Here is a 17,500-nt window from a genome sequence, read left to right as displayed (position 1 = left end):
CGAAGGGAATCGCCGTTCATATTGAGCTCTTGTTTTCATTCAGTTTTCCTCTCTTTTTTTCTTCTTCTTCTTTTTCTTGTTATAAAAACTCGATATGATTTATATATTATGATAATTATGGGTAGTTGTGAAAGTAGACAAGCGAAATTTCAAGATATTGCAAAAAAAAATATATATATATGTAAACAAATGCGAAGGGTGGAGAGACCAACCGGGATTGATCACGGTACACTGTACTTAAATTGTTTATTGGAAAATGACTCGCCGTCTCCCCCGCATAAACCAGCCAGCTATCCCGAGATAAAGGGCGAGCTCGACTCAACTACTCTGCATATCGATTATTCATCCATTATCGTGTACTGCCCGTTTTAAAAACACGAAATTAATGATAATTATAAAATTGATATCCTTACTTTTAGCCTGCGATCCGGTTGGATCCTACCATTGACGTGTGTTGATAATGCTGCTGCGGGCGGCATTCGGTTGCTGTTGTTGGTATCGATCTTGGTGTTATTTTACGATGGGATGATGATGGTGGTGATGTCGTCAACATGTTCCTTTATGATGTTGGCAAGTCGTGTTCATGTCAGGATGCATTTTCAGTACCATTCTTATTTTATAATTTTTGAAAACGATTTTAGAATTCATTACTATTGTCGATGGGTTTTTTTGGGGTTTTTTTTAATATTTATGTTCAACAAAATAAACTGACTTTATCTTATGCAGCATTTAGCTACTGTGGCGTGTAATTTATATTGGTAATTTTTCCGATCGATGATTTTCTTTATGAATAACATGGAAATTTATTTATTTATTATTTTATTATTTATTTATTTATTTATTTATTTATTTTATTTATTTATTTATTTATTTATTTTGGTCAAGTGTGAGAACCCGGAATAGAGGATAGAGGAGTTTACAGGGTTATATCAACACCTTACTGTCATATTATAGCAAAGAATTTACTTTGCATTATCAGATAATGTGTGCCCATTATGGTTCTTCGTAAATCCGGCCCAACACTGTGAGGAGTTGATTAAAAAGTTAGGAAGTAATAATGGAGAAAAGGAAATAATGGTTGAGAATTGACGGAGCACTAATGAAGTTTATTGTAAATTTAACGAAGAGCATCAGCTAGCTGCTTTGCCTCATCATCTCATCCTCACATGGTGGGCAGGAAAGGTCACTATTGCTGTTCTGCATGGGGTTTTTTTCCGCGTTGCTCTCAAGTTTGTTCTGAATTGACATATCTCGTGGGGTTTTTTCCTGGTCCTGCCTGGGATCCTTAGCTGGGAGGGAGACAGGTGTGTAACTTTTTTGTTTTGTTTTGGAGATATGGTTTGTAATTCCTCTATGCCATGCGGTATTATCGCTTATAGTTTTGAAAATATTGTACTTTGTAAACATTTGAGTGTATCTTTCATAGCGGCAGCCTTTGCTTGTACCAGGGTGGAACTTTTTGGTAGTGTCAAAATAAGCCTGTTGATAGATTGCTCCTGAAATCTTGTTTTCCTTATTTGAACCAGTCCCCTTAATTTTTTCTTGGTGCTTTAAACTTCAGATGTACTTTTCACCTATCATCTCTCTCTTTACTGGCACCGAAATGTTGCCAGCGCCGTAATACCCCTAAATATAAAAATAAAACAAAGAAAAGCAAGTATTGATTTTTTAAAAAAGAGTTGTTTTCAAAATTTTGTGTGGTAAACAAAATACTTCTTTGATCGAAAGTGGCAACCAATCGACTTTTAAGTCCACTACTTGTCGAACGGAGGGAGTCATGTGATAAATACGGTAGATTCCATTGGTGAATACAGATGATAGACTCCATTGCGAGGGTAGATCCAGCATCGATTACGACGGAGTGTCTCCAGCCCCATCTTTTCCTCACATGGTTGAACAAAGTTTTGTTACTTGGTATTCATAAAATTTGAAATCCATATTTATGATTTGTATTTGGATAGCTAGTGCGTGTGTGTATGTGTGTGTGTGTGTGTGTGTGTGTGTGTTAGAAAATGCTTTATTAATTCATGCATTTATTGAATAGTGGGCCTTATTAGTATTTTTTTTTTTTTTTTGCATTATCAGGCTGGGAGTTGGGGGGGGGGGGGTGGCGCTTGTTGTTCTTGTCCGTTCCTTAGTCTGCTTGATGTACTTTATTTGTTTGCGTTGTCTTCCCAATCAATATACTTTGAAATATTGGCCTTATGCTTGAAGAACAGAATTGAAAAGATAACGAGACAAAGCGCTGCGTGTTTAGTGCTTTATGGTGGTTTCTAACTTCCGTTCAAATTGTAATTATGTGCTCTTTGTTCCAGTGGATCAATTCACTTCACAGATTGTAACAGGCTATTGTTGTGTCAAAGATATCGATTGCTGTCCTTGTTTGGACTGAAATCTCCGAAGGCTTTTTGTTATCAGTTCCACGCACAGAAATGTTTATCGAAGCAGAAATTAGTTGGGGGTTTTTTCATATCTTATTATTTGACTTTACTTCTGTTTGAGTAGTTCACCAGGGCTCCAGGGCCTTGTCTCAATTAAAGCAATAGTAACAAATACTCGGAACAATTTTCTTGATTAAACATCTTTGGATTACAATTTTGTTAATTAAGCATCTGTACCAGGCGACATGTTTATCGATTAAGTAATTATAGACATGACTGGCTCTTGGTACGAGCACAGGCCACAAAGCCATAAAAGATTCGAATCCATTATTTAATCACTAATTGTACTTTTTAATTTTATTTTTTTTTTTCAATCTTTTAAAATATTATTTTTATAAATCTCTGAGCAAAAGAATGCTGGTGGTTTAGGCTATAAGCATTAAGGGGGCAACGTTTAGAACTTAGTAGTTTAAAGAAAATGCTTGAAAGGCATCTACAAACACTGGTGATCAAAATATTATATTGGGGGGGGGGGGATTCAGGCTTTTTAGAAACGTCAAAATGTGGCTTTTTGTTGTTTTTTTTTTTTTTGTTTTTTTTTTTTGTTTGGGTTTTTTTTTTTATTCTGTCAGTGCGTTGGATAGAAAATGCACCCATTTCTCCATTCCTGAATATTTCACATTATTTCTGACCTCAGGGATTATTTCCATGCATTGATCTTAGTCTTCAATGGCAATCAGTAGGCAGGGCCTACGACAGCACAATTATCATTATGAGGCGGCGGTAATGATCATCGACCGACTGTCGGTTTGATAAAGTCACTTTGATGGAGGCCTGTTTTTCTTTGCTCTCTGTTCAATTTATTTAGTTACGGTTGGCGATGACGATGTCGCTGGTGATGATGAATATGGTAGTGTTCGTATTTGGCCAATTTGCTGTTAGATCATAGAAAGATATTTAGTCTATAGGAAAATATTAAGGCTTATGTACGTTTCCAGTGTCCGAAATTGGCATTGAGTGTTGGTATGCCGAAAGAACCTGCCATTTTTCTCAGCTGTAGAGTGGATTCGTAGTTTTGACTGGAATGGCGAATGGTTAGATCAGATAAACTACTCAGATGTTTACACTTCAATGTAGTGGATGAGTGACCTGCCCCTTGCACACTCCTACTGGAAGCTCCCGGCTTCATTCATGCTGGAACATGCAAATCGATCTATCTTTCACTAAAGATCTAACTGGAAGTATTCTTTTCAATACTTAAATTACATTGTTAATGACAATCATTGTATTTTCCTAAATCACATATTTGATTGAAACAAAATATTTTGTTTTGTAAACTGTTAATGTCATCCCTCTTGCCAGGGACCTTGTAGGCTTGTCTGGGCAGGCATTTTGTTTGGTTTCAAAACTAGACACACACTGACAGATTGCTCTTGGAACCAATTTTTTAACGAGTTCTCTTTGTCTTACTCTTTATTGGTTGCTTGCAAGGACCTTGTTATACTTTTGTTTTTTGGTCTATCCTATCATCTTTCTTTTTGCTGGCGCTGAAATGACTTGGAAAGTGTCGCTAGCGCCTTGAATACTCTCGAAAATGATGATGATGAATCTTAATAATAATAATGACGATGATGACGGTGATGACGAAGGAGGAGGAGGAAGAGGTGAAGAAGAAGGAATATATCAAGAGTTTACAGAATAAACGGACAAACAGTATGATAATTGATTAGTTAAAATGACGCCACATTCTAGTCAACTGTATTGGAATTGTGATTGCCAAAAAGCTCTTAAATGGCTCAGAGTGTAGAAAACCCTATTAAGTTTTCATTAATAAATAAGTGCCATATTGTGGTATAATAACGAAGATTTTTAAGAAGACTGATGATAATAAAGGTTTTTGCTTGTTCAATTCACTGAGATCTATTTCACATGGCATTTTGCTCATAACACTTGAACCCCTTGAACCGAAAGCAAAAGATCCTTAGTGGTATCTACAGATAAAGAAAAAAAATCCTTTCTCCTACAAGAACAAAGGCGTCCACGTTGCTTTTCATGGGGATAAAATTATATCAGGAGCTAGTGTGATCGACGAATATTGCAAGCCCATCGATTTATGTTGTTTTCAAGATTTATCTGTTGTGGCTTTGCATTAGGCTTTGGCATAATAAGAAACGAATGCAATGTTATATGATTTTGTGATTAAACGCGAGTCTTGAAAGATTTAAATCTTACAGGAAGCCTATAGTGTAATTTTTTCCAACATCTGTTGAGTCAACCTATCGCCCATGGGTCCTGACACGTGACTTGGTCTTACCTAATAGTAGATGTTGCCGAAAGGTAACTTGATTTCCATACTATGGAAAGGTTTCGATATTCACGAGAAAGATTTTTCAGATAAAACTGTCCTCGCGATGTCGTCTCTTGTCACTCGGGTTTCTCAACCTGTCGTGTTATTTTATCAACGTTTTGTGCAACCTATGAAAGGACAAGACTTTTATGTGTAGAAAGTTATCTCGTCTTAGAAAGCATAATTTCATTTCATATATTAGTTTATCAACATACGTGATGTGCTTTATTTGTGTACATTTATTTATTGTTGTTTATTTATTGGTTGGATCGGGATCGATGGCATGTGTCGCGCAATGCATAATATCATCGGTCGTGTCAGTTGTCCTTGGATCGTGTCAATTCCGGTTCGATTTTCACCTAATCTTTCTGCTTGGTTTGTTTGTTCCCAACTGCGTTGAAGCTCCTTATGTAGTGGTATGAAGGGTTCGTGATCGAGTTGTCGATTGTTGCCTGTAACCGTATGACATTCATTCATATTCAAGCCAATCATTATCTTCTCTTTTTTTTTTTCATGGGACTTTGTAATGCATCACGTAATGATTTTGAATTCGTGTTAACATTATCTGCTGCCTGCTGTTACAAAGTAGTTTGCTTATTGGTGGGCACATCTTGTATAATGTATGCATGCTGTCTTATCAAGCCATCCATCCTACATCGATTTGTGCGAGGCTGATCGGCCTGCTCTACTCTGTGCGATGCATTGACAACATAAACGTACCTGATGTGAAGGAAAAAACAACAACAAACAAACGTGGTCGCAGAACTTTTAATTCATAATATAATAAGATGGGGTCTTCAACGGGTCGAATAGGCTCAGGATTAAGACTTTTGGTTAAGGTGGGGACTGAGATCAAATTCCTTTCAAATCATGCTTTGTTCTTTTCACTTATTATGCCCATATTGAAAGTGTCGGTTTCCAAATTTGGTCATACAGAAATTTGAATCACTGGAATAACAGTTTTAATGTTTAGCTGTGCTTGTAGAGCAGTCTTGGGAGTTTTGTTACCATAGACACGCCTCCTATTGATTCTATGCGTTTAGGTAAAATACTTTCCTGTTCTGTCCTCCCTGTCTTATCAATCATACCAACGCACAAAACTATAATCCTTAACGTTTATGGCTTTATGTTTATGGCTCGTCCTATACGCCATGTGTTGCTGTTAGTTAGGGACCCCTTGTATATCGATTTGAGCACGTTTAGTGGACATTGCTCTATATAAAAGCTCAATAAAAATTGTTTTTTTGCCAGTTAGAGGGGCTTTATTGAGAACTAATCGTCCAACTGGTGGTCTAAAAACAATAACACAGAGCCGAGTCATCGTTCTTATATACGATATATATGTGATATATTATCACGAATGGTTTAATTTGTATTTTTTTCTCGCTCCAGATTCGATTTAAACCAGGCTATCAGAGGGGGTTTGAAAATAAATATGTTTTTCTTCTTGATTCTTCTTGCCATTGATTTATATTCCAGATTGAAGGTCACTGCACCTGTTCAAGTGGAAGTATTCTTTTTATTTGAAAGAATCCATTTTATTTGACTGTTTGATTGTGTATATTTTCTGTTGGAAACCTCTTCTCTTGACAGAAAATTAGAAAGACTTTATGGTTGTATGGTTCTGATAAATGAATTGGTCAGTTTACATTAATGTGTAGTGGCAAAACAATTGTCTTTTGATGAGAAAGAATTCGTGAGTATGCCCACATTAAAGCAGTTTCTATTTTTGCCTCATGCAAGGTATCCCGTCACCAAGTCTGTAGATAGTAATGGTATTTTCTTTTTCTTCAAATAAATAGTTTCTTCTACGCCAGTCCCATTGACACTGCAAAGAGGCCGCAGGTCGTATGACACTATCATGGGATTTCAAAAGTCCTGGTCAAGTAACCAACCGCTGTGTGTGTTTGTGTGTGTGTGTGTGTATGTGTGTGTGTGTGTGCATTCCATGTCCTCCCACTCACCCACACACACAAATAACGTAGTTATTCCACACCTGAGTGAATTTTAAAGGACAGCTAGTGCTAGTAGTATCACGTTTGTATTAACGGTCTGTCTTCATGGCGGCCGTTGCTATTGTCAAAAACTTTCAATCTCAGACATTGCCTTTTATCAACAGTAGCCTCTTTTAAAACGGAGGAGGGGAGACATGGATGATGAGTCAGTATCTGACAATTTCGTTGTTGGGACTTTGTGATATCGCTGTCTTGTGCACGTTGATCGTGCCTGCCTGGTACTGGATGTAGCTCAGGAATTTACCATTATTACAACGCAGTGAAATATGATTTAAGTAAAACGCGGCGCGCCTATCTAGTTTGTTAAAAGTGCGTTTATTCTTTGTATTATCATAATCCACTTTAAAAACCATAATCAAAAGATTGATTTGAAGTTTTTTGGGGGGTTTTTTTTTTTCTCTTCTGACATGACAGCTATTTTAAATATTTAACTAGGGATTAATTCTGTTATGAAATGCCGTGTGAAAGAAAAAAAAAAAGAAACATATAGAGAGGAATAGTAAAATGACAAAAGGCTTGTAGATTCTCACTTGTGTTTTTCTCCGGTTGCCCCCCCCCCCCCTTTGTGTGTGTGTGTGTGCGTTTTGTGAGTGCATGCGCGCGCGCACGTGTATTTGTGTGTGTGTAACATTGTGGTCCAAACACGTCAGTTACTCAATTTTTTTCATAAAACCATTGTCAACTGAGATGTGTCTGTCAAATTGCCTTGGTCGTTGTCACCACTCCCCTTGACCGATAATTTATTCATACGAGATCGCTATGTTAAAACATTAATAAACACGATTGATAATCCGCGTTTCCATGGATACAACTGAAAACAATGTAAACACATCTGGCTGAATGTTGACGGATATCGTCGGATCAATCCGTTGGGCCCTCTCTGTTGTTATGTGTGGAAACATTACAGGGAGACCCCCACTCATCCGCCGTGAATAGGTCTCGCTCCGGCAGAATGGTGGGGTCTTAGCTCGTTCTCAGTGATGTCATTGTACTGTTGGTTAGGCTAGTTCAAAGTACGGGCGTATCTGAAAGTACTGCTCCTAAAGACGTGTCTGAAATGAGTAAAGAGCTTTTTCCGGCCCTCTAATCCGGACGGCTTATTAGAGACGGTTATCTGGCTGGCAGCGTTATTTGTCTACATTCATTCAGCCAGTCAATCACAATGAATGGATAGCCAGCCGTCTTTTATTACTGTACGACAATGCCAATAGTGCTATTTGTCACGGTGGATTGCTGGGGCTTGGCCCGCTTACACCCACTGCAATATTGTTACATTACCCCAGCTTACCTCTTCCCATCTGTAGCAACCTATCGATGTTATCTTTGTATTTATTAGTATTACTTTCATGTCCATAAATTATTTAAGATTCAAAGTTTATTTTTAGGCAGTTTGCCAATACATTGATAAGAAAACAACTCGTCATCTGGGATTAACGTTTTGTCTGTAGCATAGAAATATTGTCATACAAGGAGCAACGACAGGTTTCGCCCATGGTCTCCACAAAGTTATCTAAGCCATTTACTCATTATCAGAGTAATACATGGTCCACCATTGTGCTTTTGTAGTGCACCTCCTCTCCAGACTTAGGTAAAAACCTAAAGTTGTTCATGATACTACAGTACCAAATATAGGACATATAAAATGCAAGGTTCCCTCCCCCCCCCCCAAAAAGGTCCCCCCCCCCCCAAAAAAAGGAAAAAAAAAACAGTCAGCCTTCCTGTACTGTCTCAGTCGAGGAATGCTGTCTCGTTTTGTTTTTGCTTTGTTTGTTGTATGTTTGTCTTTTTATTTCTGTGTTGTTTTTGTTATTGGGGGGGGGGGGGGGTTGATTTGTTTTTTGTTTTTTGTTGTTGTTGTGTTTTGAAAGAGTTTTTGTTTTTTTTCTTGTTTGTTTGTTTAGGGGGTGCGTTTCTTGAAGAGTTTCGCGTTGCTGTTGTGGGTTTTTAAATTTTCTTTTTTTTTTCTTTTTCTTTTTCTTTTTTTTTTTTTTTTTTTTTTTTGGGGGGGGGGGGGGTATTTTGGAAGAGGATAATTTAAGTCGTTGCATTGTTTTGTTTGATACCACACATATTTTCAGAGTTATCTTCCATATATTTATCACCAGCTTTTTTTCTTTTTTTTTCAATTTCATCTTGTGAGCACATAACCTCATATCCGTTGAACCAATTAAACTGAATCAGGTATCTATCTGCTTAATATCAAACAGTAATTCAAGGTGAGATTTTTGTCAAGACAAGCCTATGATTTTACAGTGGGAAATGCACGAGTTATTGATGATGACGATTATTATTATTATATTATTATTATTATTATTATTATTATTATTATTATTATTATTGTGTTATCGTGATCATTATTATCATCATCCTTATTAGACGGTAGTCAAGAGATAGGAGGATAGGCCTGTTTGTTTCACAGCCAAAAGCGAATTCATTATTTTGGATCAGCTATCAACCACATAATTAGGTCTGGAACAACTTGTAAGATTGTTACGAGTACCCATTGCCAAGTAGAATGTTTTCAGCCAAATCACAATAACAACATTTCGTTTCACGATATTGCCTTTTTCCAAACTGAAGCTTACGCATAAAAAGAAAAATAGATTACTGTACTTGAGATACCTAATGTTTGTTCATATTTTAAATTTCCTTTTACTAAATACACCTTTAACAAAACAAAATATTATGTTCATTCGTATTTTATTGCCAATATCCTAGTTTTTATCTCTTTCTGACAGAGTGTCATCCACATTTTTTTTTCTTCAGATTTTAGTGATCATCCTTACATTTTAGAATGTCCACACATTTATTTTTTTGCATTGTAAAGTGATTCATATCTCCCGTTTGGAAACTCTTCAAATTATAACAGATGCTAAATCAAGTTCTTTATTAGTCAACACTGCGATTATACCGACATTTTTTTCCTTCTTCAACTATTGTAAGCTTTGAATTGTCACCGCTAATTGTATTATCAATACTATCATAATTTGCGACTTCAATAATATGACGCACTTGCCGTTTATCTAAGCCATTTCTCAATCTCTGTGTTGAGGTGAAGAAAATTATAATATATTTATGTTATATTTTCGGTACCAATGACATTTTGATCTCTTCTGTAATGAGAGAGAGAGAGAGAGAGAGAGAGAGAGAGAGAGAGAGAGAGAGAGAGAGAGAGAGAGAGAGAGAGTGCAGTTTAAAATTTCAAACTATAAATGCTAAAATATATATTGAATTTAGAAATGTCCTTGATAGGAACTTTTTGCTACATACATGCATGACTGAGCATTCATGATATTTCAATAATAACGGATGTTTTGTTTTGTTGGGGTTTGTTGTTTTGTTTTGTTTTGTTTGGGTTTTTTTTTTTGGGGGGGGGGGAGGAGTTTTGATTTGTTTTTTGTTATTGTGTTGGGGCTTTTTTGTGTGTTTTTGTTTGTTTGTTTGTTTTTATGTTGTGCCTGTATCTATTTATGCCGTTTTGATATTTTTATCTCAAAGAATATGCAATAGAATCCAATAGTCTGATGTCACGTCGCCCAGCAACGAGCAGCTTGGTTCTAAACAAAGTAAATCGGGCCTTTTTATCCTCCATGCTGGCTAGTCCGTTTTCACGTGTCATGTTATCAGAATGTAAAAAAGTCAAAACATGATCAGATTTATAATTTTTCTCCTCTGGACACACTTTTATGCTCGTTGGAGAAGTATTTCATAAGGGCATCCGCCATTGTTCCGATAGTTTAGAACCAGTTGCTAATTTAATTATATGCGTCATTACGAGGAAAGTGACGCCACGACTGTTGAAGGCTATTTGTAATGTACGGTATATTGTTGCTTATGTTATAATGGCATTTAAAGAACACTTGGACCATTCTTAAGCTCTTTTACTGAAATACGATAAATACTAGACTGCCTGAATGTGCTGTTTGTATAAGTAAGCTGAGTAAAAATGGATGTGGCTGCTTTGATGAAGAACAAAGTACTTAAGGTAGAGATAAAGAAGCGAACGTCGGCCAATTATGTAGTGAGAAAGAACCAAACGTGAAATGAATCCGAGATTAGCTGGAGTAGATGGTCTTAAGGCATTGTGCTTTCTGTCGTACATTTCAATGGAAGTAAATCACTGTGTCAATTTGCTTCTCCGAATTTGAACAATGCACTCGGCTTTTGATGTTCGTTCATGATGAATCCTTCTAGCATGCCAGTATCAAGATCGAAGCTGGTGAATTATTGTCGGAAGTTTGATTGACTTCTGATCATTCTCTCTCTCTCTCTCTCTCTCTCTCTCTCTCTCTCTCTCTCTCTCTCTCTCTCTCTCTCTCTCTCTCTCTCTCTCCCCCTCTCTCTCTCTCTCCCTCTCTCTCCCCCCTCTCTCTCTCTCTCTCTCTCTCTCTCTCTCTCTCTCTCTCTCTCTCTCTCTCTCTCTCTCTCTATTTATCTACGTGTATTGCATTTGTGTGGGCTTTTTAAATACGCATCAACGTGTGTGTGTATATATATATATATATATATATATATATATATACATATATATATATATATATACATATATATATATATATATATATACATATATATAATATATAATATATATATATATATATAATATATATATATATATATAATATATATATATATATATATAATATATATATATATATATATATATATATATATATATATATATATATATATATATATATATATATATCAGTGTGTGGGAAGGAGGTGTGTTTGAGAGAGAGAGAAAGTAAGTTAGTGATTTGAGTTATTTTGACGTTTTTAAATTCGTTTTTGCATCGTGCAACAGCAGTAGTAACAACAGCAGATGTTCGGAAGATTTGACTTCATTTCATCAAGCTGTGTTTTGCATTATTAATTACGTGCGCCTTTCTCTTTCTCTTTTGCGATCGCCATATCCCAGCTCTCGTGATACGATTGTTCTCTTTTTGAAGTTGTTTCGTGATAGTCTTTTTGGTTGGGAGGGGGGGGGGGGGGGGCGTTCATTCGAATCAATTATAATAAATGATTGTTGGTCTCAACGAGAGGGTGTTTTAGTGCCATTTGATGATTACATGACGAGAGAGAGAGAGAAAGAGAGAGAGAGAGAGAGAGAGCTAACGGTGGATAGCTCATACGGTAGAATCACGCTCTCCCCGGTCAGACGGAGCTGTCGTCCCAGTAAGGTCGCGGGTTCGGGCCCCCATCACCGCCGCGAAATGTTTATTCTCTATTTATTGTCTTCTGGCACTTTCCTACTCACTTCATGTCTAGCTAGAAATTGACCTTTCTTTCAAATTCAAGGTCCAGCACCTGGTTTATCCCTACATAATACCGCTTTGAGACGCGGGTCACATATAAGTAGTGAATTGTGGCCATTCTCCCCAACCGATGGGTGTTTCTTAGGGATTATAAGCAGTACTATAATTTGTAACAAGAGATGTGCAGACCTGCAAAATATCAGGGATACCATTATTATCCTCTGAAAATGTCGTTGGGATTGGCTTTGATCGATTAATCTATACTACGAAGTTATACAGCCCAACAAGCTTTACTGTTCATGATTGTATAATGTTACCTTTACTTTCTTCTTTTCTTTTTTTTTTTTTTTATGGAGGAAAAGGGGGGGGGGGGGGGGTGGGTTGCAAATTACGAGTACTGAGAATTACGTTATGTCCAAATAGAACATCTCATTGCTTTAGGTCTGGAATCTGCATCGTTTTATATTTAATTTTTTTTTTTAAAGAAGGGTGGTTCATTCTTTTGTCATTTTCTATTACCATGGAAAGATAAAAAAAATATGAAATATGAGTTTTTTTTAGTTCCCAGATACCAGACAGGTTTGACGTTCGTATGTTATTATCTTATGACATAAGAGTACTAATGCTATTTGAAAGGTTTATTTCTGTGCTGTATTAATATGATGATAAGCAGTTTGTGATGTATCCGATTGTCTGTGTATTATAATTTGATCTCATCATCGTGGCGTTATCCTTTATAACTTTTCCCGATATTAAATAGCGATTTACGTAAATTAAATGCCTGCCAATTGTACGTTATGATGGTCAGATATAGGTTATTGTGTCAAGTCAAGTTTAACCAGTTAAATCTTAGTGGAATCTTGTGCTGGTGTCTGGGTGAAACATTTAAGTGACCTCAAAGTACACTGATAGTGTGCTCTTGGAATCTACATCTGTTTCCTATTAGAACCATTGCCCTTTGTCTTATTTTTTCTTTAAGTCCTTTTAATTGTACATCTAGAATATTTTTACTATCCAATTTTCTTCCTTTTTACTGGCGCTGATATGACCTAAATGTGTTGCAAGCGCCGTAAAACCCTTAAAAACAAAAACATTAACCAGTTAAATGCCGTACTCTGGAAAGACGCGCATAAAATAATTTGGCCAGAAAACTCGTCCTTCATATATCGATCGAAGTCCCAGGTTTGAGAGTTTTTGTCAAGAATCGATCGGTAATTGAAGGACGAGTTTTATGGCCAAATTTTTAAATACGTGTCTTTCCAGAGTAGCCTTCAGTAATTAATTGGTTTATAAATATGGTGATATATTACGGTTTCAAGAGTCATGCGGCGTAATTTGTTCGTTTTTTTTTTGGAATTGCAGTGGAAAAGGAGGGGGGGGGGGGGGCTTTACTTAGTGAAACTTACAATTTCCTAACTCTGCTCTTATTTCTTACCTCTTTATTTAGCGATAATGCTACATATTATGTCTTGTTGCTATTCCTTTTTTATGGTTACTTACAGAGATAGAGAAATGGCCAATAATAGCCGCTTCCTTGTCATAAACGCCAGAAGCTTATGGTCATACTATTATTGGGACAACTAGCTGTGATGGTGATGCTGTTTTTTTTACCACCACTACCCTCCCCCTTCCCCTTTCTCCCTTTTTTCATTTCTTTCTTCCCTTTTCTTTCGTGTTTCTTTTAACCCCTTGTTAGCCGCTGTTGCTGCCCAACCCGGCTGTTGTGTTTTGTCGTGCTGTGAGAATTACGCCATGTCATTAAACTCGCGTCGCATGATGCGGCAGTTACTATATGCAGCCAAATAACGACGTCACATTGATCCGTCCGTCCGTCCTACCGCTGTGCTTAAATACGGATGACAGGCCACGTCTCTCTATATTATTACAGTTTTGTTCTTGCGAGACTTGTCTTCTTTTTTCCCCTCTCCTCGTAGAGGTTTTTGGCCGGTCGAGGGTTAATGTTTGATGTTGCACTGCAGCGTTGTGTTTAAGTGCATGTCAGTCAGTGTCGATAGTTCGGTATTTTGAGTTCAGCTGGTTCAATACTCTCAATCCCCATCCCCTCCTCCTCTCTGCTGGATAAAAAAAAAAGAGAAAATAATGGCAAGGGTTATAAAAGCCTATATTTATTTGTTTTTGTCCGATTGTGCTTTTTAATAAAGGTACAAACACCACACACAATTACACATAACTATAATTTGTTACAACTACTATAGATAATTTATTACGAAAAAATATATAACGTAAAACCATTTTTTTTTAGACAGTGAACGGAACAAAAAGCAGACAGACAGACACTGACACACACACACACACACACACACACACACACACAAACAAACAAACCAACAGAACTATTTTATTCTATTTCCACCTTCAATACTAGACGGATAGAATACAGATCCACCCTAGATTTGCACCTTGTATCACTCCTCGACAAGAGAGGGAATTCAATTTGTAACGTAATCCAAGTTTAAATACAGATTTGATTTATTGCAAATGTCTTTTAAATATATACCTTTCATATTTTAATAGGCGACGTTTTTGTTGCAGATTTTTCTGTCTGGAAAAAGAAAGGATATTATAGACTGAGGGTGTTTTGATTTTTTCAGGCATAAATCTTTAGTTTTGAGGCTCAGATCCATATTTTTTCTTGGGTTTTTTTCTCTCTTTCATTTCTACGCCTCTCTGTCTATCTCTTCTCTCTTTCTCCTTTTTTTCTCTTTCTTTCATTCTGTCTCTATTCTTCTATTACTACTACTACTACTACTACTACTACTACTACTACTACTGCTACTGCTACTTCTACTACTACTTCTACTACTACTACTACTACTACTACTACTACTACTACTACTACTACTACTACTACTACTACTACTAATATAATGACGATGATGATGATTATGATTATCATCGCCATCGCCGTCGTCATCATCATCGTCATCACATTCTTTCATTCATTCTTCAAAGAATAGCTACCTTAAGTACAAGCCTATCACCTGCAGTAATCAGCCCCATTTGTCCTGAACACAGGACATTGGTAAAAATGCTTTGTGTCGTGTCGCCAGGTGCCTCGGTGTAATTCCTTTAATGGGTCAATATAATATTTCGATAATACTCACCAACTTAGGTGCTGGCTGATTCGGCTGCTTGACATGTACTAAAGGCAGCTATGGCACTCGTACATCTTTGCATACCTATCTTTTACCAGTATGGGTCACACGATGATTCACCAAGATGTAAATTATGGTTTCGTATTATCTGTCAACCAATGATTCACCAAAAATCAAAATGTCGATCTAAAAGTAATGAATAGCCAACCTGAAAGACTGACAAACAGACACGGCCAACTTTACCTCTAGATAACCCCCCCCCCCCCCTTTTTTTTTTTTTTCTCCCTTATCCATCTCGATCTGGACATTGTGTTTATCTGAATGAAACAGCAAAGAATTCAGAGTAAAATATACTTAGAATTTATTATTCTTACCCTATTTTATTATTTTTTCAAAAGAAACTATTTTTTTTCTCATTGTATTAATTTTTCTCCCCTTTCTTTTCCTTTCAGGTTTTCATTTAAGCGGAACAGTGACAGAGCCTAGCAACCCTTTACTTACTCAACCAGAAAAAGTGTTCAAAGTTTCCATTAGTTTTGATAGGTAAGTACTTAGAATCAAATGGAAGTCGTTTATCTCTTCAACTTCTATTTACAAATTTTGTGAGATTTCGATGCCTATGGAATTGTATGCCTTTTGTGTTTGTTATGGTTGAATTTATGCTATAAATATCTGGATTCAACTCGTTTTTGTGACGTGTTAAGACAGATAAAATATATTAATAATTATTAAAATATATTTGTTGGACCAGTGTTAGAAATGTGTTCGCTTTTGAAAAATAACGGCGCTTGCGACAGTTAAAGGTCATATTTTGGAATTTGAATACATATAGTTAGGGTATATAACTAATAATCATTCTTATACATCGTGGGCAGTGATTGGAGGAATTTTTTAAAATGCGTTTTCTGTCAATCCTCTTATTCATTTTTTTTTAATATTATTTTTTGTTGTTGTTGTTTTTGTTTTGTTTTTTGTGTTTGTTTTTTGTTTTTGTTTTTTGTTTTTTTTTGGGGGGGGGGGGGGTGACAAAAGAGTCAGAGATTTAACTTTGGCAGTTGCTTTTGTGAATCTTACACGAATCGTTGCTTGTTTGTTTAGAACCCCCCCCCCCCCCCCCCCCCCCCCCCCCCCCCCCCTTTCCTCAGACTTGGCTTTTTCATTTAAAATATTTGTTTTTAATACTGTCTTACATCTTTTACTTGTTTGTTTAGTTTTTAATACTAGATTACATCTTTTAAATCAGTGTTTGTTTAGGTCCCACCCCCCTTCCTTGGCTTTTATTTTATACATTTTTTACATTTCTGTTCATTTAAAATATTTAAGTTTTTAATACGAGCTCAGGTTATGTTGTGAGATTATTACACCATTAAATATGCTTTGATAAAAATAAATGGAGGTGGTTTTAATGAATATAAACATTTAAATAAATAATGTGTTTTCACCGTGTTCAAATAAGCTTCAAAATGCTTCGTTTATTCTTTTAGCTGACCCCATAAACCAAGTATTCATTTCATACTGCACACATCGTCAGATAGGTGCCATTTTAAAGCTCTTACATTATTCGCCACTGTTTTTTAGTAAGGAGGATTAACTATCAGTAACACTATTCTTGTCTGATTGACGCTCAATTACTTGAATTGGAAGATGAAGATAAACTGTACCGCGTCGTTAATGCTCACTATTCGGCTGCTTATGCGTTTGTTAGTTTTGTTTTGTATTGTTTTTTCTGTTGTTTTTTTGTTGGTTGTTTGTTGTTTTTTTGTTTTTTGTTTTTTTTTGTTTTTGTTTTTTTTTTGTGTTTTTTTTTTGTTGTTGTTTTTTTTGGTATTTTTTTGGTGGTTTTTTTTTTTTTTTTTTTTTTGGGGGGGGGGGGGGGGGGGGGGGGCTTTGTTTTCCAACACAAACAGATGACCAAAATAGACAGTATTATACAAAATGACTATATGATTTTAACCATATGGCCTAATCTGAGACCCGGATGTCCGGACGTCAAAGGAGTAGTTGTAACCTCTTTAAACAGGGATCGTCGACCGATGATAATGCTGTTATAACACCCAATCCTCCTGCTCAACTCTTCAAATACCATAGTGATAATCTCTCTCTCTCTCTCTCTCTCTCTCTCTCTCTCTCTCTCTCTCTCTCTCTCTCTCTCTCTCTCTCTCTCTCTCTCTCTCTCCACATACTCACACGCACCGACACTCCAACAACTCACCGTGAGTTAGAATGTTTGGCATCTCTTCTCATAGACAGGCTTTTCTCCATACTGAACTGTTTACTGCCAGATATATTACTTGTCAAAGATAATAGGGAAGATAAATAGATTAACATCAACCGTCCCTTGGTGTGAAGGCTGGAGGCCTGAAAGTGAAACTTAATGTCATCC

General features: G+C 36.5%; 1 protein-coding gene across 1 annotated transcript in view; it reads left to right on the top strand.

The window, feature by feature from the left end:
• Positions 1–17,500, top strand: part of LOC144963068 (zinc finger SWIM domain-containing protein 5-like) — a 53,618-nt gene that overhangs the window by 23,530 nt on the left and 12,588 nt on the right. Inside the window, exon 2 of the mRNA XM_078896700.1 lies at positions 15,570–15,660. Within this exon, the coding sequence (XP_078752826.1) occupies positions 15,570–15,660 (91 nt within the window). The remainder of the gene's footprint in view (positions 1–15,569; positions 15,661–17,500) is intronic.

Source organism: Berghia stephanieae, chromosome 1 (assembly GCF_034508935.2).
Source record: "Berghia stephanieae isolate SIO BIC M18660-M18661 chromosome 1, UCSD_Bste_1.3, whole genome shotgun sequence".
Classification (NCBI taxonomy): Eukaryota; Metazoa; Mollusca; class Gastropoda; order Nudibranchia; family Aeolidiidae; genus Berghia; species Berghia stephanieae.
This window is presented reverse-complemented; position numbering and strand designations above follow the sequence as displayed.